General features: G+C 42.8%; 1 protein-coding gene across 4 annotated transcripts in view; it reads right to left on the reverse strand.

Annotated features, from left to right (window-relative positions):
• Window positions 1–16,127, reverse strand: part of Wdr26 (WD repeat domain 26) — a 41,828-nt gene extending 25,701 nt beyond the window's left edge. For 2 of the 4 annotated variants that reach the window (XM_052200857.1, XM_052200856.1), the window contains exons 1-6: window positions 15,229–16,127; window positions 13,500–13,599; window positions 13,294–13,398; window positions 7,155–7,291; window positions 3,661–3,758; window positions 2,351–2,507 (exon numbers count right to left, since the gene is read on the reverse strand). In XM_052200857.1, coding sequence (XP_052056817.1) covers window positions 2,351–2,507; window positions 3,661–3,758; window positions 7,155–7,291; window positions 13,294–13,398; window positions 13,500–13,599; window positions 15,229–15,587 — 956 coding nt within the window. In that variant the 5' untranslated portion in view covers window positions 15,588–16,127. The remainder of the gene's footprint in view (window positions 1–2,350; window positions 2,508–3,660; window positions 3,759–7,154; window positions 7,292–13,293; window positions 13,399–13,499; window positions 13,600–15,228) is intronic. The other 2 variants (XM_052200855.1, XM_052200853.1) reach the window with 1 other exon arrangement.
• Between the last annotated feature and the right edge of the window lie 1,496 nt (window positions 16,128–17,623).

Genomic DNA, 17,623 nt, shown 5'->3' on the forward strand with positions numbered 1-17,623 from the left:
GTGGAGGCAGGGGCCCTGGAGCAAGCTGGCTAGAGACTTGCTGGGAGTGGTGAGCTCCAGGTTCATCGAGAGACCCTGTCTCAAAAGAATAAAGTGGAACAACACCTGAGGAAGATTTCCAACACCAACCTTGGGCCTCCACACAGATGCACCCACATGTACATGTGTACCCACACACAAGTGCCCACACATGTAAAAACACATTCACTCAAGCATATATCATACATGTGAAAAACAAAAATAAAAAATAATTCAAGTGTAAAAAACAGCTTTAGCAGCTCTGGGTAAGAAATAGAGAAAATCTATTTGGATCTGCTATGTTTAACTAGAGCAATGGCCAAACTGCACTCAGGTCTGAGGCTCAAGAAAGGAAGGCTGCAGCCCTGCTGATTCCCGGGCCATCAGACTCATGGGGAGTAGAGCCTATGGAAAGAGGAGGAGGAGGAGCAGGGATCCGGGACAGGGGCGAAAGGGACGGGCAGGGACCACCAGCCCTGGATGGGTCGGAGTGCCAACCTAGAGCCTGGGGCAAATATCTCAAAGACTACAGAGAACACAAGATGCGCTGGAAAGCAAGCTGCCACAGAGTTAGACAGACTGTCCCCACCAAGACCAGCAAGTTTACGTTGTTTTCTCTGTACGCATTAATTCTATAGAAACCTGATGAAGAAAAAAAAAGAATTGTACAACTGGTAATGATTTGCGGAGTTACCTTTGAAGGTAGGTGGTGAACAGGAGGCACAATTTTTTTTAATTTTCTTACTTTTTTGACTTATTTTTATATGTATGGGTTTTTTTTGCCCATAAGCATGTCTGTGCACTGTGAGTATGCATGTTTTTGTTTTTAGAATCATAAAGAAAACCCGAGGATCAATTACTTTAGAAAAATAAGAACTTTTCAGTCCTAGTAAAATTTCGGAGTGCTTTTTATACATGCACTGAGGAGCAGCCCTGTCCCCAAGGTGAAGGGTGAAAAGGGGAGACTAGTATTCGTTTACTGGTTCCACAGACATTGCTATCAGAAATAAAGGAGTACATACGTAAACAACCTCTGTTTAAGTGGGTTTGTCTCCACCCAGGAAGGAAAGACTCTCTCACTTCCCAACACGCCTGCCACCAGCAGATCTTTCAGTGTCCCCAGCAGAAATGAGCCACACAGACTTTGGTCTCTAACTACCTTCAGGAGCTATGAAACAAGGGACTGACTGTAGAGCCTTTTAGTCCATTATCTCCCTCTGACCCCAATTTAAACCAAAAACTATTTAAAAATCTCCCAAACAAGTCAAAGGAACAATGTTAAGAGTGGAGGGGCTGAAACTGACCACTGGTCACTTCCGAGCAGAGCAGGAAGTACCTCACACAAGCCATGGCCCAGCACTGCAAGATGAGCATCGTTTCTTAAGGACAACAGCACAAATGATTCTTTCCTTTAAGTGTGGTGAGTGATGTCCTGACTGTAAACACAGGCAGAGTATAGACAGGGCTGGGGATGCAGCTCAGCGATAGAACTAGCATCTGAAAGGACTTGTGTTCAAAAACCAAAGTAAAACACCTAATTTAAACACACCTCAACATTATTTTAAACCATTATCTAGACGTGTCCATGTGTACACAATATTTACATTTACTAGAAGCTCCTTTTTGACTCACATACATACTTCTGTCTTTCACTACTGAATTAATTACTTTCACTAATTCTTCAATGAATGTCAGCAGAAAAAAAGTCAGCTGCCTGTTTTTCTAGAGTTTGAAAGGGTTTTTATAATTTCCATCTTAGTATTTTAAATGTAAAGTTCTGATTTAATTTTGCAGAATATCATTAAAACAGAAAAGACATTCGTATTAAAAGACTACTCAACACCAAAAGACAAACTTGAGTCTTTCCAAGTTGGGTTATGTGCCTGGTGTGGTGAACAGGGGCAGAGGTAATGCCCATTACTCTAACCATTTCTGGAGCCTTCGTTTACAAAACACAACTTTCATTTAAGGAAAAGTATTTCCATGATATTTACATGCAGAGAATTAATTTGGTACATAGTTAAACTGTTGAACACAGGTGACCAAATCTATAGACAAGAACATAAAAAAAATTGGCTTTTGGGCTTCCGCTCCCACCTGTGGCATACTACATAAACATAAACTTATACAACAGAAACTAATTGCTTTTATGATTTTTTTCTACTAAGTTTTCATTGTAGTAATCCTGGGATTTACTGTGAATTAAGTGTTCATCGGGTATGAACTGTTAGGACAAGTATACAAAGAAACACTAGAAAGTGTTCTAATAAAGTTCATAAATTCATCTGTAAAATGCTAACATATTTCAAAATATAAGAAATTTTTTTCTTACCTACTACAAACATGATCTATAAGTAGAGACACAGAATCTAGGTTATTGTCAAGTTTGGTATTGTGATATAGGCACCGGTCCCTCTGGAGTTCCACCGCCTGCCGCAGGAGAGTCTGTAAACGCCGTGGGGGAAGCATCACTGATGGTGGTAAATAGGCTTTAATAAAAGATATTTTAAAAAAGAGAAATAAAAATAATAATAAACTGTAATGTGTATATAAGACATTTACTCCTGTTGTTCCTTTTACCTCAACATTACTCAATGTTCACTTAACAAAGTTAAGTTTTCATTACTCATTATTACTCCTTAAAGGCTACAGTTACACAGCCACTAAGAAGGAACTTAGTGGCTGTATCTTGCAGGTAGAGTTTCTAGGGGAAAACACCACATATAGAAAATAGAAAAATACCACAAAAGTCAAAGGAAGATGAATAGAGAATCTGATGATTGTTTATGTATCGGTTTTAAAAAAACTTAACAAAGAGTAAGCCAAAACACTGGCTGGCCAAGTTCTAGCTGCTCCCAGTAGTTACTAATGCCGAGGCTACTGTGGAAGCTCATATAATAGTGTTTTAGCATCAATACAAACTTATTCCAATCCCCATGCATTTCATTTCTCCAGAGCATACAGAGTGTCTATTTTCTGATTCCTGAGATTTCCGTTCTCACTGCAACATGATATTAACAGCATGACTTGAATAGAAAGGAGGTATTTTATATAACAATATGGCAAAAATGAAATTCCCAACTCAGTTTGAAAGTGCTGTTAACATAGCTGGGAAAAACAATATACCTAAAGAAATCTGGAACCCAGCCAAGTGTGATGGAGTATGCCTTTAGTCCCAGCACTCAGGAGGCAGAGGCAGGTGGATCTCAGAGTTCAAGGCCAGCCTGGTCTACAAAGGAGTCTGGGATAGTCAGTGTTACAGAGAGAAACCCTGTCTCAAAAAACCAAAACAGAAAATAGAAAAAGAAATCTGGTCTCTTTTAAAGAAAAAAACAAAAACTGTAAAATGCTCTGATGTGAAGCTGTGGTTTACATTTTGTTCTCTGACTCTAGTACTCTTCTTCCAAAGGAAACCTTGAGAGTGTCGCTAAATACCACCATTACAAGCTGAGTGCTGAGACCAGCATTTTGTCATTGATTCCAGAGGTTACAGCTGGTGAAAATCTTCAGTTGAAAGGGCGCTTTAATGGGTCCCTCTTCTTCCACAAGCACTCAATAATGTGACTAAGTACAAGCTTCCTATTTGATCTCCAGTAGCTACTTCTGACGGAAAAGGAAATAAACATCAGAAATGACTCTTACTCTGAAGCTTGTCCAGCAGTTTGGACCGGGAAGCTGTGCCCTTGCCTTCCCACTCAGCTTTGGCCCGTAGGTCTTCTGCGTGGCTACACATCAGATACCTGTAACAGAGTAGGAAACAAATCTCAAACCCTTTTCCTTAGAATGAAATTGAAAAGCAGTTGATTGTATTTTCACAATAAAGTTCTTGCTTATATAAATCAAGGAAAACATTTTTACAATGAATTCAATTATTAATACAATCTGGTGCCTTCATGAATCATTAATAAGAAAAAAATTATTAGGTGACAATTGTACTGAAACACCTAATACTATCGTTGCAATTAATTGTTATATGCTCTATGTGGTTATGCTCCAAATTCTCAGCACACACTTCATCAAATGCACCTAACTATCCCATATGAAGCAAACACTATTGTTGTATAAATGAAGAAACTGAGACATGGAAGGCTTAAGGAAGTAGTCTTGAGGGGAGGTAGACAATATGGAAAACACAGAAACCCAGGCATTCTAGCTGCAGACCTTGTGCTTCACCACTGAGCTAACTCCACAGCTTCTTTGTCTAAGTACTAAAAATACACATCAAAATAACTCAGGAACTAAGATGATTTAGTGGATAATGGCGCTTGCTTTGCATAAGAACCTGAGTTCAAGCACACAAAGCCAGGCAGGGTGATGCATGCCTGAATCCCAGCACTGTTCCTCACCAAGTGCAGAGAGTGGTGCAAATGCTTGCGATCCACAACTCTGGGGAAGAGACAGTAAGAACCACTCCTAAAGGGAGCCCATCTCCAACCTGGCTTCTCTCAGGAAACAGGACCGACCAAAAGTGAGGGCCCTGACTCAAACCTAGATGTGAAAACTGGCAAGCAGCTTTCCTGGGTGCACTGTCTGGTGCTCTGTCAAATATGCCTTTCTTCTTGTCACTTGTATAAAGGACAAGGCTAACTGAAGAAAAGTGCTCACTCTGCTCCTTGCTGCACAGGTAAGACTTCCAGGCTGCCTCTCTGATGCCAGGATCAATCAGAGTCTACGTAAACAGAGCACGCTGTCTAGTTAGTTATTGTGTACCTATAATTTTGGTTAATGAAGAAACTTTAGAAAGTGTAATTATACTTAACATGCCTGTGGAAAAACTGGGTATTATGAATATTTTGTTTCTAAACTAATTTTGGGGAGCCAGTAAGAGGGCTTTTCTGGTGAAGGTTTTTGATTACAAGCTTACCTTCCAATCCAAGTATAATTCCTAGAAGCCACAGCCTGGAGGGACCCAATTCACACAAGCTGTCCTCTGACCTCAACATGTGCGTGTACACAACACCAAATACGGGGGGAAAAAAAAAGAAAGAAAGAAAAAGAAAGGGACAAAAGGAATGTTGTGGGAGAATTTAGTGTCAGTAGCTAAGTGGGAAAATTGTTTACTTTCTAAATTTTGCAAAAAGCACATGCCTACAACCCAAGCTGCTTCAAAAGCTGACGTAGCCAGGGAACCTACAGGAGAATGTCTCAAAATAGAGAGCAGGAATGGGACTGGGGACATGTACCTCGGTGACAGCTGCTTCCTGGTAACACATGAAATCCTAGGTTCAATCACTGCCAGAAGTGGGGCAGACAGACTCTGTATGGTCTGTATCTGTTACAGAAACATGCATGAAGCTTTGGGTCTCAGACATGCTTATGGGAAGTGACACAGCAGAACAGAAAAGACAGCAGTGCCAGGAGATCATTTTTTTTCTTTCAAGATCACTTCAAAATAAAAACTATTATTAAAGTATATGTTCTGCCAGCCTGGTCTACAGAGTGAGTTCCAGGACAGCCAGGGTTCGAGAAACCCTGTCTTGAAAAACCAAAAACCAAAACCAAAACCAAAAACAAAAAACAAAAAAACCCTATATGCTCTGGTCCCATGTGGTAGCTGAAACCTTTAATCACAACACCACTTGGGAAAGAGGCAGATGAATCATGTGAGTTCAAGGCCAGCCTGATCTATATTGAAAGTTATCAGGATAGCCAGGGCTTCACAGTAAGAACCAATATCAATATTACAGGTGGCGCACACCTGTAATCCCAGCACTCTGGGAGGCAGAGGCAGGCAGATTTGAGTTCAAGGCCAGCCTGGTCTACAGAGTGAGTTCCAGGACAGTCAGGGCTATACAGAGAAACCCTGTCTCAAAAAACCAAATCCAAAATAAAAAACAATAACAAAATAAACAAACAAAAAACAAGTAAAAGTAGCCGGGTGGTGCTGGCGCATGCCTTTGATCCCACCATTTGGGAGGCAGAGGCAGGCGGATTTCTGAGTTCGAGGCCAGCCTTGTCTACAGAGTGAGTTCCAGGACAGCCAGGGCTACACAGAGAAACCCTGTCTAGGAACCCTCCCCCCATCCCCCCAAAAAAAACCCAAAAAAAGTAAGAGTGAGTGAGTGAGTGTGTGTGTGTACAGGTGTTCTCTATACCAGAGCAGGAAAGAAAACAACAGCGTCATGCCAATGGTGTTTAGCTGGTAAACTAAAACACCTATGAATAAGGTAACTAGAAATAGTCAGCCACAGTTATCAAAGTATCTAGCAAACTTTAAAATGACCCGTATCACTTTTACCACATTAGACATACTCAGGTGCTGAGACCATATTGCATAGTAAGAAAACATCATGAAGGAAAGTCAGGAAAATTGGTCTGAAGACAGGACACTTGGCTGGACATGTCTATTAGAAATCCATGTGGATGCTCAAATATGTGATTAGATAGAGCACATAAAGCATCACTGGCACACACAGCCTGATAAGTCCAAGGCCAGCCTGGTCTACATAGTGAGTTCCAGGACATCCAGGGCTACACAGTGAGACCCTGAATCACAAAACAATACAAAACCCAAAAGACCCACCATCAGCATACAGTACTAAAGGCACAGCAAAGAATGAGGTCACTAAGGAAAAGACAAGAGCCCGGCATGGTGGCACACATCTTTAACCCTAGCACGAGGATGGCAAAGGCAGGCCCATCTTTTATGAATTCTAGGCCATCCTAGTCTCCATTGGGAGTTTCAGGCTAGCCAAGGCTATGTTATGAGATCATGATTCATATACACATAAATAAATAGAACAGAAAAATAAAGGCTATGCGACCAGTTAAGTGACTGATAACTTGTATGCACAACACTTGTGTGCCCTTTATTGCTTGCTGTTATCCAACGCCATGAGGTTTGTTCTTTTTCTTTTTTTTAAGATCTTGAAATAGTTTTATCATTGGCTGTATGGATTTCTTCCCCCTTTCTTTTTTTTTTTTCTTCCCCCTTTCACCTCTCAAGTATCTTAATATGAATAGCTGAATGGCCTTGTGCACCCATAAGTAAATTTATCCAGCATTAAGAATTTAGTAATATCCAAGTATTTTCTATCTTGAAAAAAATTAATGAAATAACTTCAGCCAACAGTAAACTTTTATAAAACAAATTACTGGCCCTTCCTGTCTGGAGTCTGAAAGGTCCACTTCCTTACCCACTAAGGACATGGATGCGCTCTGTGTTGTATTTCAGCGGCGTCAGTTCACAGCGCAGAACTTGAAGTGCCTCCAGGACCTTGCCGTCCTCCAGGTATTCCAGGTACTTCTGCTGCAGCAGCAGAAACTTCATCCTCTGACAGGACAGAAAGCAGCAGTCAGGGGAAAAAGTTGCTGGAAGTTTCAGAAAACGTTTGTGCCTAAACAGAACAGTAGAAACCATCTACTATGCCTTCTGAAAATAACTTTATAAAGCTTCATGATGACTCAAAATATTCTGGTTTGCGAGGGTCGTAGGTAAATACGACTGCTCAAGGCTACACAGCAATACAACTCTTTGAATGAATGAGTAATCTCCATTAGTGACTAAGGCATTAACTCAGAAGAAAAAAATGAATACTGTTCTTAAATCATTTCCTTAGAATTTTAAATTTTATGTATCAACATTTAAAGCTATTCAAAGAATTCTAAATTTGCTCTTTGAAATTTTTGACTATCTGAACCAGTCTTATGCAGCAAGCTTTGAAAAGACTGGTGAAAAAAATGCCAGTTAAGAATGATTGCAAGCCACCGCGCAGCAGGTGCACAGTGTGGTGAGCCAGTGCATGCAGAGCTAGAGAGCTCTGGGTTTGATTCTAGCACCACAAAGCAACACTAAAGACCCCCAAACAAAACAAAAAGAACACACTGCGAAGAAGGGGCGAAGGAGACTGGAAGGCAGGACTGAAGAGAAGCAGGAGCCTGCCAGGCTTGGGCTTATCAGAAGCCAAACTTTGGGCTTTCTCAAGATACGTACTACAGGCTGGGAGGCAAAAAGTTCGGAGGTCTTGGAACTGACCTGGGCCAACACAAGCTCCCTCTATCTCTATGGTTATAAAGACACACAGCAGAAGGCTGGATTTAGTGGCCTGTTGGAAGATTATTTGTAATAATCTGTTCAATAACGTGTTTAGCAACAGGGCATGGATAAATAATATTTTTCTCTATCTACAAGAATAAAACACTTTTTAGTTATAAGATACTTTCTCATTTTTTCCAAAGGGAAAGGTTTGGTTTTAATATTTTTAATGAATGTCACATCATCATCTTACTCTAAACTCAAAGGTGATGATCAGTCCTTGAAGTTTTCACTAGACAGGAACAGCATTTATTAACATTCTACCAAGAGGGCTTTTAACTTTAAACCTAAGGAAGGACCTCCTCATACTTGATACTTGGGCATTAGCAAGCACAGTGACAGAGAAATGCCCATCACATTCAAAAACTACACAGAAGGGGCTGGAAAGATGACTCAAACTAACCTAGCCCTAGGTTAGGCTAGGGTTAGCTAGCACTGACTGCTCTTCTGAAGGTCTTGAGTTCAAATCTCAGCAACAATATGGTGGCTCACAACCATCCGTAACAAGCTCTGATGCTCTCTTCTGGGGTGTCTGAAGACAGCTACAATATACTTACATATAATAAATCAATAAATCTTTGAAAAAAAACTACACAGAAAGTCAAAGTCTACTTAGTTGTTACAAAATAGTGTGCAGAAATTGTCGTGTAGCCACCCAATAAGAGTATAATGAACTGCTTTATAAGATTTTTACATTAAGTAGTGTCTAGAAGATATAAATTGTTCTGTCTCTCTCTCTTTTTTTTTTCCGAGACAGGGTTTCTCTGTATAGCCCTGGCTGTCCTGGAACTCACTCTGTAGACCCCAGGCTGGCCTCGAAATCAGAAATCCGCCTGCCTCTGCCTCCCAAGTGCTGGGATTACAGTTATTCTGTGTCTCAAATACAACAACAGTTTATTTAATAAATCCTCACCTGACACAAAAACCCTCTTATATAAACCAAGTAACCCTTTTACACATCCATTGTGAGATATGTTACTTATGTACTTTTAACCTACTCCTTTAACTGGGAGAACTGCACTTAATGATTTTACACATAAAGTTGGAATAATCCTAAAGATTCAGAAACAGACTAATTACCAAGAGGCTTTAAAAAGTGTGTGTGTGTCTATCCTTAAGCTTATTTTTACATGTCAAAAAAATACTCCGAAGTTCACCAGGTGACAAAATCCCAAAATAAAATTTTAAAATCTTAAAGAGGTATGGGGGGGGGGACTTATATCAAATTATTAGGACTACTCTCACCATTTTCTGAAAACAAATTTTAGGCAATGAAGATCCTACATTATTAGCATGGTATTGAAAGTTTCAACAATTTAGTGTATTTTTAATTCAAATGTAAAACAAAGCCATATGCAACTAGTCATTTCCTCACTAAATTTTCTCAGGAATTGGGAATTTGGGAAACATTCATTTTCCGGGCAAGTCTTTAATAAATTATTATTAATCATAAAGTCCTAGAACGTCTTTCTCCCTCCCTCCCTCAGTCCAGCATGCACCAGTGTGCACAGGGACAGCGCGCAAACATGATTCATCCTTCACTTTCTCATCTAGATCCTGGCAGAGCATGTTACTGTGGCAAAGATGGGGCAGGATAAAGGAAGCAAACACACACTTCAAAGCAGTATGAGAGCAGCTTTCTGAGTCATTTCATCTACAGTAAGATAACCAACACCCTCACACGGCTACCAAAACTTGGCCTAGTGCACACAAACTGATATGTTGCTGGACCAACACAGGTTAGAGGGGCTTGCTGAGGAAAAAGCCTTTATCTGTCTGCAACTTTTTTACTCAGCTTAAGTATCTGGCACACAGTGACAATGAAATGCATTTTACCTTCCTAAATTTAAAGTTCAAAATATAAGACACTCAAAAAAAAAAATAATAATAAAGACCCTTGACTGCACAGATGATGCTCAGTCCTGACAGAGCTACTAAAGCCAGGCAACACTGAGGGAGGCTTGCTTATTTATGCATGAATCTCCTTTTTTCTCTTTTTTAATCAAAAACTTTTGAAAAGAAGCCAGAGGGTGAAGAGCAATGGGGGAAATCTTCAGTTTCCAATTAGACCTCTAGAAGACTACTTTAGATCTCTGGTGATTTTTCAATGCCTTTGGGCCCAACAATATTTTCATCCATCTATCTATCTTTCCTTTTCTTCCTACCCTCCTTTCTTTTTAAAGATTTATTTATTTTATGTGTGTAAGTACACTGTAGCTATCTTCAGACATACCAGAAGAGGGCATCAGATTCCATTATAGATGGTTGTGAGCCACCATGCGGTTGCTGGGAATTAAACTCAGGACCTCTGGGAGAGCATTCAGTGCTCTTAACCGCTGAGCCATCTCTCCAGCCCTCCTCTTTTTCTTTTAAAATCTGAAATTAAAATTTTTTCTTGGACCCTCCCACACCTTGCCCAGTATTCTTTTCCCCACATTAACAGACTAAATATAACACTGAAGGAAAAAAAAAAAGAAATAGTATACAAATGAAGCCTGACTTTGTGATGGCTTTAACTCTGGAATAATGTTATAAAGCAAATTTTGCCAATCAAATCCTGATTCCTAGGAAAGGAGAAATAAATTATATTTAAGTTATGGATCTCAAAGCTCTTTCTTTCTTGACTTCCTGAGTTCATTTTTGTATGTCAAGTCAATATTTTCTCCACTTTTGTTTAAATTATTTCTATCACATTAAAAAACAAAAGAAAAACTTTGTAAACAGCAATTTTCTGTTCTTAGTCTCAAATGCCTACCCAGATGATCAGACATGGCTGAGTATACCAGCTCAAACTGTCTGAAAAGTATCAGTTCATGGCCTTACCATCTATAATGTACAACACCTACTATTCTGAGTGCAGTGTGGGGAAGGGAAAGTGAGGCAGTAAACTAGATCAATAAAAACATTCAGGCTTGAAAACAAAATTCAGCCTGAAGACCAGAGACGTGGCTCAGCACAGAGTACCAGCTAGCCCAGACAAGGCTTGGCTTCCATTCCCATTACAACAAATAACAACAACAACAACAATAACAACAACATGCTATTTGAGACTATAATGTCATTAAGTGTCTGGGTAAGTAAGTAATTATATTAAAAACCCATGTAGCTGTCTTATAAGATATTATTACAAATTCCAGCTTATAATAAGTGATCTTTTTTTTTGTTTGTTTTTGTTTTTGTTTTTTTTTGGATTTGGTTTTTTCGAGACAGGGTTTCTCTCACTTTGTAGACCACTTTGTAGAACTCACTTTGTAGACCAGGCTGGCCTCGAACTCAGAAATCCACCTGCCTCTGCCTCCCAGGGTGCTGGGATTACAGGCGCGCGCCACCACCGCCCGGCTAATAAGTGATCTTTTAGCAATAAAGTTGGGAAGGAACAAAGAATATCAGAAAGATGAAGAGCGGCTTCAAAAACTGCTGAACTAAGTCTTTACAGCAGCTGACTCATCAGTGCTTGGGGGAGACAAAGGTGGACCCTTTCTTTGTAATAAATACCTAAACAGTTTGATGGTGTGAGGCTCAGGCAGAGATTTAATCTTCATCTCTTATTAGATCCTAGAATGTTCTACAGACTGAACAGGCTGTGGAAAGAAAGGATTCCTCCTTATTGTCTATAACTACCTTTCTTCACTTCACACATTGCTGCTATTGAGGTTTCTAAGGAGCCATAATCTAAACCCAAGCAGACGTCTCAAACCATGATAAATCAAGTTTTAAAAGAAAGTTTTAAAAGAAGTGAGGCCATTACATGTTTTACCACTAGAGTACAGACACAATTTGAATAGACTTAAAAAAGAAAAACATACTCCACATCAAAATACATCCACAAATTTCTTCATAGCCCCAATAAACCCCAGCTCAGATTTTGGCCACTTTGTTTTCTTTGTTTTAGCTCATTCAGGTTGAGCCAAAAAATTTGTGAAAAACTTTCCAATTAAAACATTCTCAGGTTTTAAAGCCCAGACCTATCAATTGAGGGCACTCTCTTAATTCCTAAAATTTTATCCCTTCAAATATGAATGCTTACTTTAGTTCATTTTTATTTTTAAATTATATTATGGAATTCTTTACTCCTTAAGTTAAATCGTTTGACTTGATACTGGTTTAAATGTTTTAAAACTTTGGATATTTATTGAAAGAATTGACCCATCAATTTAACTGACTTCATGTCTGTCACACTTACTTAGACCTTTAATTTGCCTGAAGCCCACTTTCTAAGATTATATTATTACACAGAATTATATGAAGAATTTCAAACTATTTTGCAACAAAAGTTTTTTAAAAACAAACAAAAAGTCATGGCTCTACCAAGTTTATAAACAAAGAAAAAAGTTAATGTGTGACCCAATTTTAAAAAAGGGAAATGTTAGTGGCCACATACCAGCATGTAACAAGCAGCCACCCTCCCCCTTCTCTTTGACTCTCTTTGTCCCTCCCCCCCACCGACAGGAAACTTCTTTTGACAATACATGAATCAGCTACAAGTTTGTAAGCCAGCAGCTGATGCTTTATGCTTTCCAATCACTCATGCTTTAAAATACAAAGCAAAACATACCCTTCCTAAAGAATTAAAGCCCACCAGCATAAAAAACAAAAAAAACCATACACACATACACACCAAAACTAAACCAGTCATGGTTTATGAAATAGACTTAACAAGGGTAAACTATTAAAACTGATCTTGCCAAGAAAATAAAGATTGGTAAGCAGACAGGGCCCAATAGCCAATCCTGCTCCTACCTAACCCTCCCAAGGTGACACTACCATACACACTTTCACACCTGTCATTCAGGGAACATGAAAAACAAACACGGTGGGCATATCATCAGTAATAATCAGACTTAACTATGTAATTCCAATCATCAGAAAAACCAATGTACCAGCTTCTTCAGTCTGTACAGTATATAGAAGTATATTTTCTCTTTAACAAACACAGTGGGTATTTTGAGTGATATTAAAAGTATATTTTATTCTTAATTCTAACAATAAGACTCCTATCAACAGCACTAAAAGTAGGAAGATCTTTAAATTTTTATAAAGCTTAAATTACCAACTGTTTCAAATGACATTTACTAAGTATGACTTAAAACAGTTAAAATTTATAGCTTACAATCATAAACAACTCATTCTTATTTATAAATTATATAAAATTTACTTTCAAGCCTCTTAAGATCAGATGCCTAGTTATCAATAACCTACAATAAACATAAATGTGAAACTAAGAACAAAAGTGTATTTACCACAATTATTCCCAACAACGTTTGAGAGATTTCAAGTGCGCCTCTTACCACAATAGCATGAGGAGAATGCACTAAAGGCTTTAGTTCATTCAGGTCATTTTCTGCCTGGAAAAAAGAACGATATAAAAGAAAAACAAGAATGTCACAAAATTCCTGTCAAACACTTCGCTGTAGCCGCAGTCACACAGCTCTACGCCCTACTTTACCTTATCCCAGTCTCCTTCCATGACATGATTTCGGAATTTGGTAGCAGAAGGATGCTCTAAACGACATCCCGACTCTTGCATGAGCAGGTCAACAGTCTGGCTGCAGGAGAGACACAGTGTGAAAAAGACCTGGCCAGCGTCAGGGTGTCACTCTTCCTGATAAACTAGTATCTACCACTTCATGAAGAATTAGAGAAATAGCTTTAAAGCTCTTCATTAAGTAAATGATTTAAAATGCCACCTACATTTCGGTTATAAACCTTTCTTGAAACTGGAATTAAGTTCTTCCTACTTTTGCCATTTAATGTTTCAGAAGTTTAAAGAAGTATACAATTTATAAAAAATGTGCTCTAACACATTGGTTAAATACAAACTAGGGTCTAATCTATGGCACAGCATTTTGAAAGATAAAATACAAGGTGACAGATGGCCTGTATTAGGTACAGCTTTCCTTCCAGCTATTTTGCTGGTAAGGAAATCCTGCTAGGCCAATCTTTAAAATTAAAACAAATCCAGCATCCCAAACCCTTTCCTTTCTCTCCATACTAAAAATAGCCAATTTACTATGCTGTAGGCTCCGAACAGTCACGAGTTATTTCAGCCTGCTGCTGCCAGCTTGCGCTTCCCTCAGTAATATATTCTGTTAGCATTCACAAAATTTATTTTCACACTTATCCATTTCCTTGGGGACTAAAGTGAAATCTTTCTAGATTTTTCTTTGGAAGCTGCTCATGGCTTTAGTTTGGTGTTTCTTTAGTGCTCCCCATTTTTCAGCTCAACAGTGCAATTATCAGCTTGGGAGTCAAAATTCTTCTGTCACTCTGTGTAAGTGCAGTTCTCCACCTTTTCCACCACATGCACAGACACACTCTCCAGCACATACACAAAGCAAAACCAAAAACCCAGGTCGCCTAAAAGTTTAATTTAAAATTCGCTTTGACGCAGGAAACTGTTGCATGTTGACTCTGTCAGCTCCAGGACACTCCCACCAACCCTACCTCAACTCCCTCAGCTTTTCTTTCGTGTGTAGAGTTTTGGTTGAATCCAATGTCTCCCAAGCCACCCAAACTGTATTTGAAAACCAATTGATTCACCAGACCAGACATCACATTTTTAAAAGGCGACCTTCTGGGTTTTGAAGTGGGATTTTACTAATGCTAGGCCTCTAGTACACACACACACACACACAGCCTCGGCAGGACTTCCACTGGTTATCTGACTTCATTATTCCCATCAGATTTACTCGACAGCCTCTTTCCAAATTATGCCAGCCCCTTAGTTCCCATAAACACTTGTAGGCGACTGTCCTTCCTGATTGGTAGCTTGCCTGGGCTGTTGTCGGTCAGGGGTGGGGGCGGGGAGGTGTCCCACAAAGATGCCTCTGAGACACACTTGAAAAACAAATCCTCCAAGGTTCATTATTTCCACTGCTCTGATCCTCCCCTCCCCCAGCATAAACACCCTCGGTGTCCGCCTTCTCCTCGGATGGACAATTCAGCTCTGGAGGTGCGTGGGGAGGGGTCGCTCTGAGCTTCCACTACCCCTCCCCAGCCCAGACGGGTCGGGTAGCCTTAGGACATCAGGTCGATTCCTTTTCCTCGACCTCCCCTCCGCTCCTCCCAGGGCTCTCTGTCCGCGGCCTCCTGCGCACCGGGCCCCGGGGTCCCGGCAACCCACCCGGCGGCTCGGCCCAGGCCTGGCCCTCGCCAGTTGTAGGACGGACACTTACTTGAGCCCTAGGCCATTGAGGTGCTGTCCTATGAGCCTAATGACATCCTCATCGGACTGCGAGAGCCGCTTCTTCTTCTTGAGGCTGCTGCCCAGCTCGGGGGTGGCCTGGGCGGCGGCGGCGGTGGCGGAGGCCGCGGCGGCCCCGCCGGGAACCCCGTTATTGACACTCAGGCTGTTGCTATTGTTGCCAGCGGCGGAGGGGGCGGCAGGCAGGAGCCCGTTGGCGTGGGCTAGGTCCCCCGCAGACGTCGCCGAAGGGGACGACTCCCCGTTCTGCGCCGACAGGCAGGCGAGCTCCGGGGTCTGGCCCTGGCCCCCGCCGCCCCCGCCGCCTCCTCCCGCCCCGTTGGCCTGCATGGTGCCGCCGCTGACCAGGCTGTGGCCGCTGCTCCGCTGCGGGGCGGCGGGGGCGGCCGGAGGCAGTCCCACCACCACCACCACGGAGGAGGAGGCGGCTGGCGAGGGCGGGGGGGGGAGGCCTGCTCGGCCGGCCGAGGCCCCGGGCTCTCCTGCTCCCTCCGCCGCCGAGGCTCGGGGCTTCTTCCGCGGGGGCGGGGAGGCTCCGCCGGCGTCCGAGTCGGAGGAGGAGGAAGCGGAGGCCAGAGTTTCCTCGCCGAGAGAGGCCGTGGTGGGAGGCCGGCGGGGCGCGGCGGGGGTCGGTGGGGCGGGAGGAGGGGGAGAAGGAGGACCGGGCCCTTCCCCCCCCCTCCGGAGGCGCTCGCGGCGCGGCCCGGGGGCTCGCGGGCACTGGGGGGGGCGCGGGACCGAAGCTGGAGCCCCGACGGCGGCGGCGGAGGCGGCGGCGGAGGCAGCGGCCGCCTCGGTGCTCGGTCCGCGCCGCTCCGCTCCCTGGTGTGTTGATTCTTCCCCCAGCTGCTGCCTAATGGAGTCCGGGCGCTGGCGTCACAGGAAATGCCTATACTGCCCTCCTCGCTCACTTCCGGCAGCAGGTATGGAACCTATAGGGGGCTGTCACCCGGCACGTGTGTGTGTCCGGCAGCCCGGATAAGACCGTGGGGTGAAGGCGAGGGCGGCCGGGGGTCCAGCCCCGGGGGAGGTGCGACCCAGCACGACCTGGCCCGCCCGTGCGAGGCCGCCCTGGCTCCGGGGCCAGGCGTGTGAGCTCCGCCCGCAGTAAGTTCGCAGCCACCCTCCGAGGCCCTGCAGGGTGGGAGGTAGAGATCGCGTCCTCGCCGTGCACCGGGAGTGACCCAGAAAAGGCGCGACCAGCCTGCGTGGAGGGGGCCGCAGACGCCTCGGCACGGGCCAGGGTGGGGCCGCCGGCGGCCTGGTTTTGCTGCTGTAACTTCGAGCACAAGGGTGTGCTAGGCCCCTGTCCACTGGCTTCAGGCTCTGCACCCAGGATTTAACCTCTGCCTCGTTTTAGGGTGGAAACGCTTGAACTTCCACAGCCAAGCACCTCACACAGTTGTATCCGTGTCACCCCAGGACAAGGGAGATGACAGCAGAGCAGAGTGTGCTCCACCCTGGCAAGGCGAAGGCTGTAACTGCCTTCCCTCTGGGAGGAAAAACAACAACTCTGGGGGCAAGAAGTTTCAAAGGCTGAGGGTGTGTAGAGGCGCTTTGCTTTGGAGTTTTACTGGGTTTGTTTTGTTTTTCTTTTAATTGCTCGCTCAGATGTCTAGTTCCTGGTTCCTGCTACTTCTCTGAGGACAGGGAATTGGGGCACCATTTCAGATTCTGGTTTGAAATTTTCAAGTAGCCTGAGTTTTACTGTCCCAGCGCTTTAAGGCTTTATTGAGTGGAGAAACAGGGCAGCACAGAACTGTATGTTACTCAGTGGCAAATGGTCCACAGGGCCCCTAGTCAGTTACATGTAGTTGTGCCCTAGCATGTAGACCTGATGTGTACAGACATTTTCCCTGACGTGTAGGAAGTCCTTGGTGACTTCCCTTTGGAGGAAAAAAAAAACTGACAATAACAACAAAAAGAACTAACAAACCTCAACAGCCTCAAGAAGTTTACAACATTCACAGCTCAGTAATTTTGAGGTCTTTGGGGACAGCCCTTTTTAATTTAGAAGTGTAATAAAAATTACCCTGTGATTTGTCAAGAATCCTGAGAGCTCTGTTGTCTTGAGTCTGGGAAGAGAGACAGGAAGCCCAGGGCAGTCTTAGAGAGATGTAGCTTTGTGCCTGTCAGTCTTTAAATAGGCTTTCAGGTGTCAGCTGTAATCGCAAGGTGACTCACATCTCGCGTTTGTATTCACCTGAGACAGACCTTCGTTTCAGCCCAGGTTCACAGGGCACAGACAGTCTATCCAGCAGAGCCAGAATTACTAGATAGTTAATGCCCTTCTAGATTGCTGTACAGTAACTTTAGAAATCTCGTTATCATGAAGGCTGTTATTGCTTAGGCAAAATGTACTTTCT

This window comes from Apodemus sylvaticus, chromosome 12 (assembly GCF_947179515.1).
Source record: "Apodemus sylvaticus chromosome 12, mApoSyl1.1, whole genome shotgun sequence".
Taxonomy (NCBI): domain Eukaryota; kingdom Metazoa; phylum Chordata; class Mammalia; order Rodentia; family Muridae; genus Apodemus; species Apodemus sylvaticus.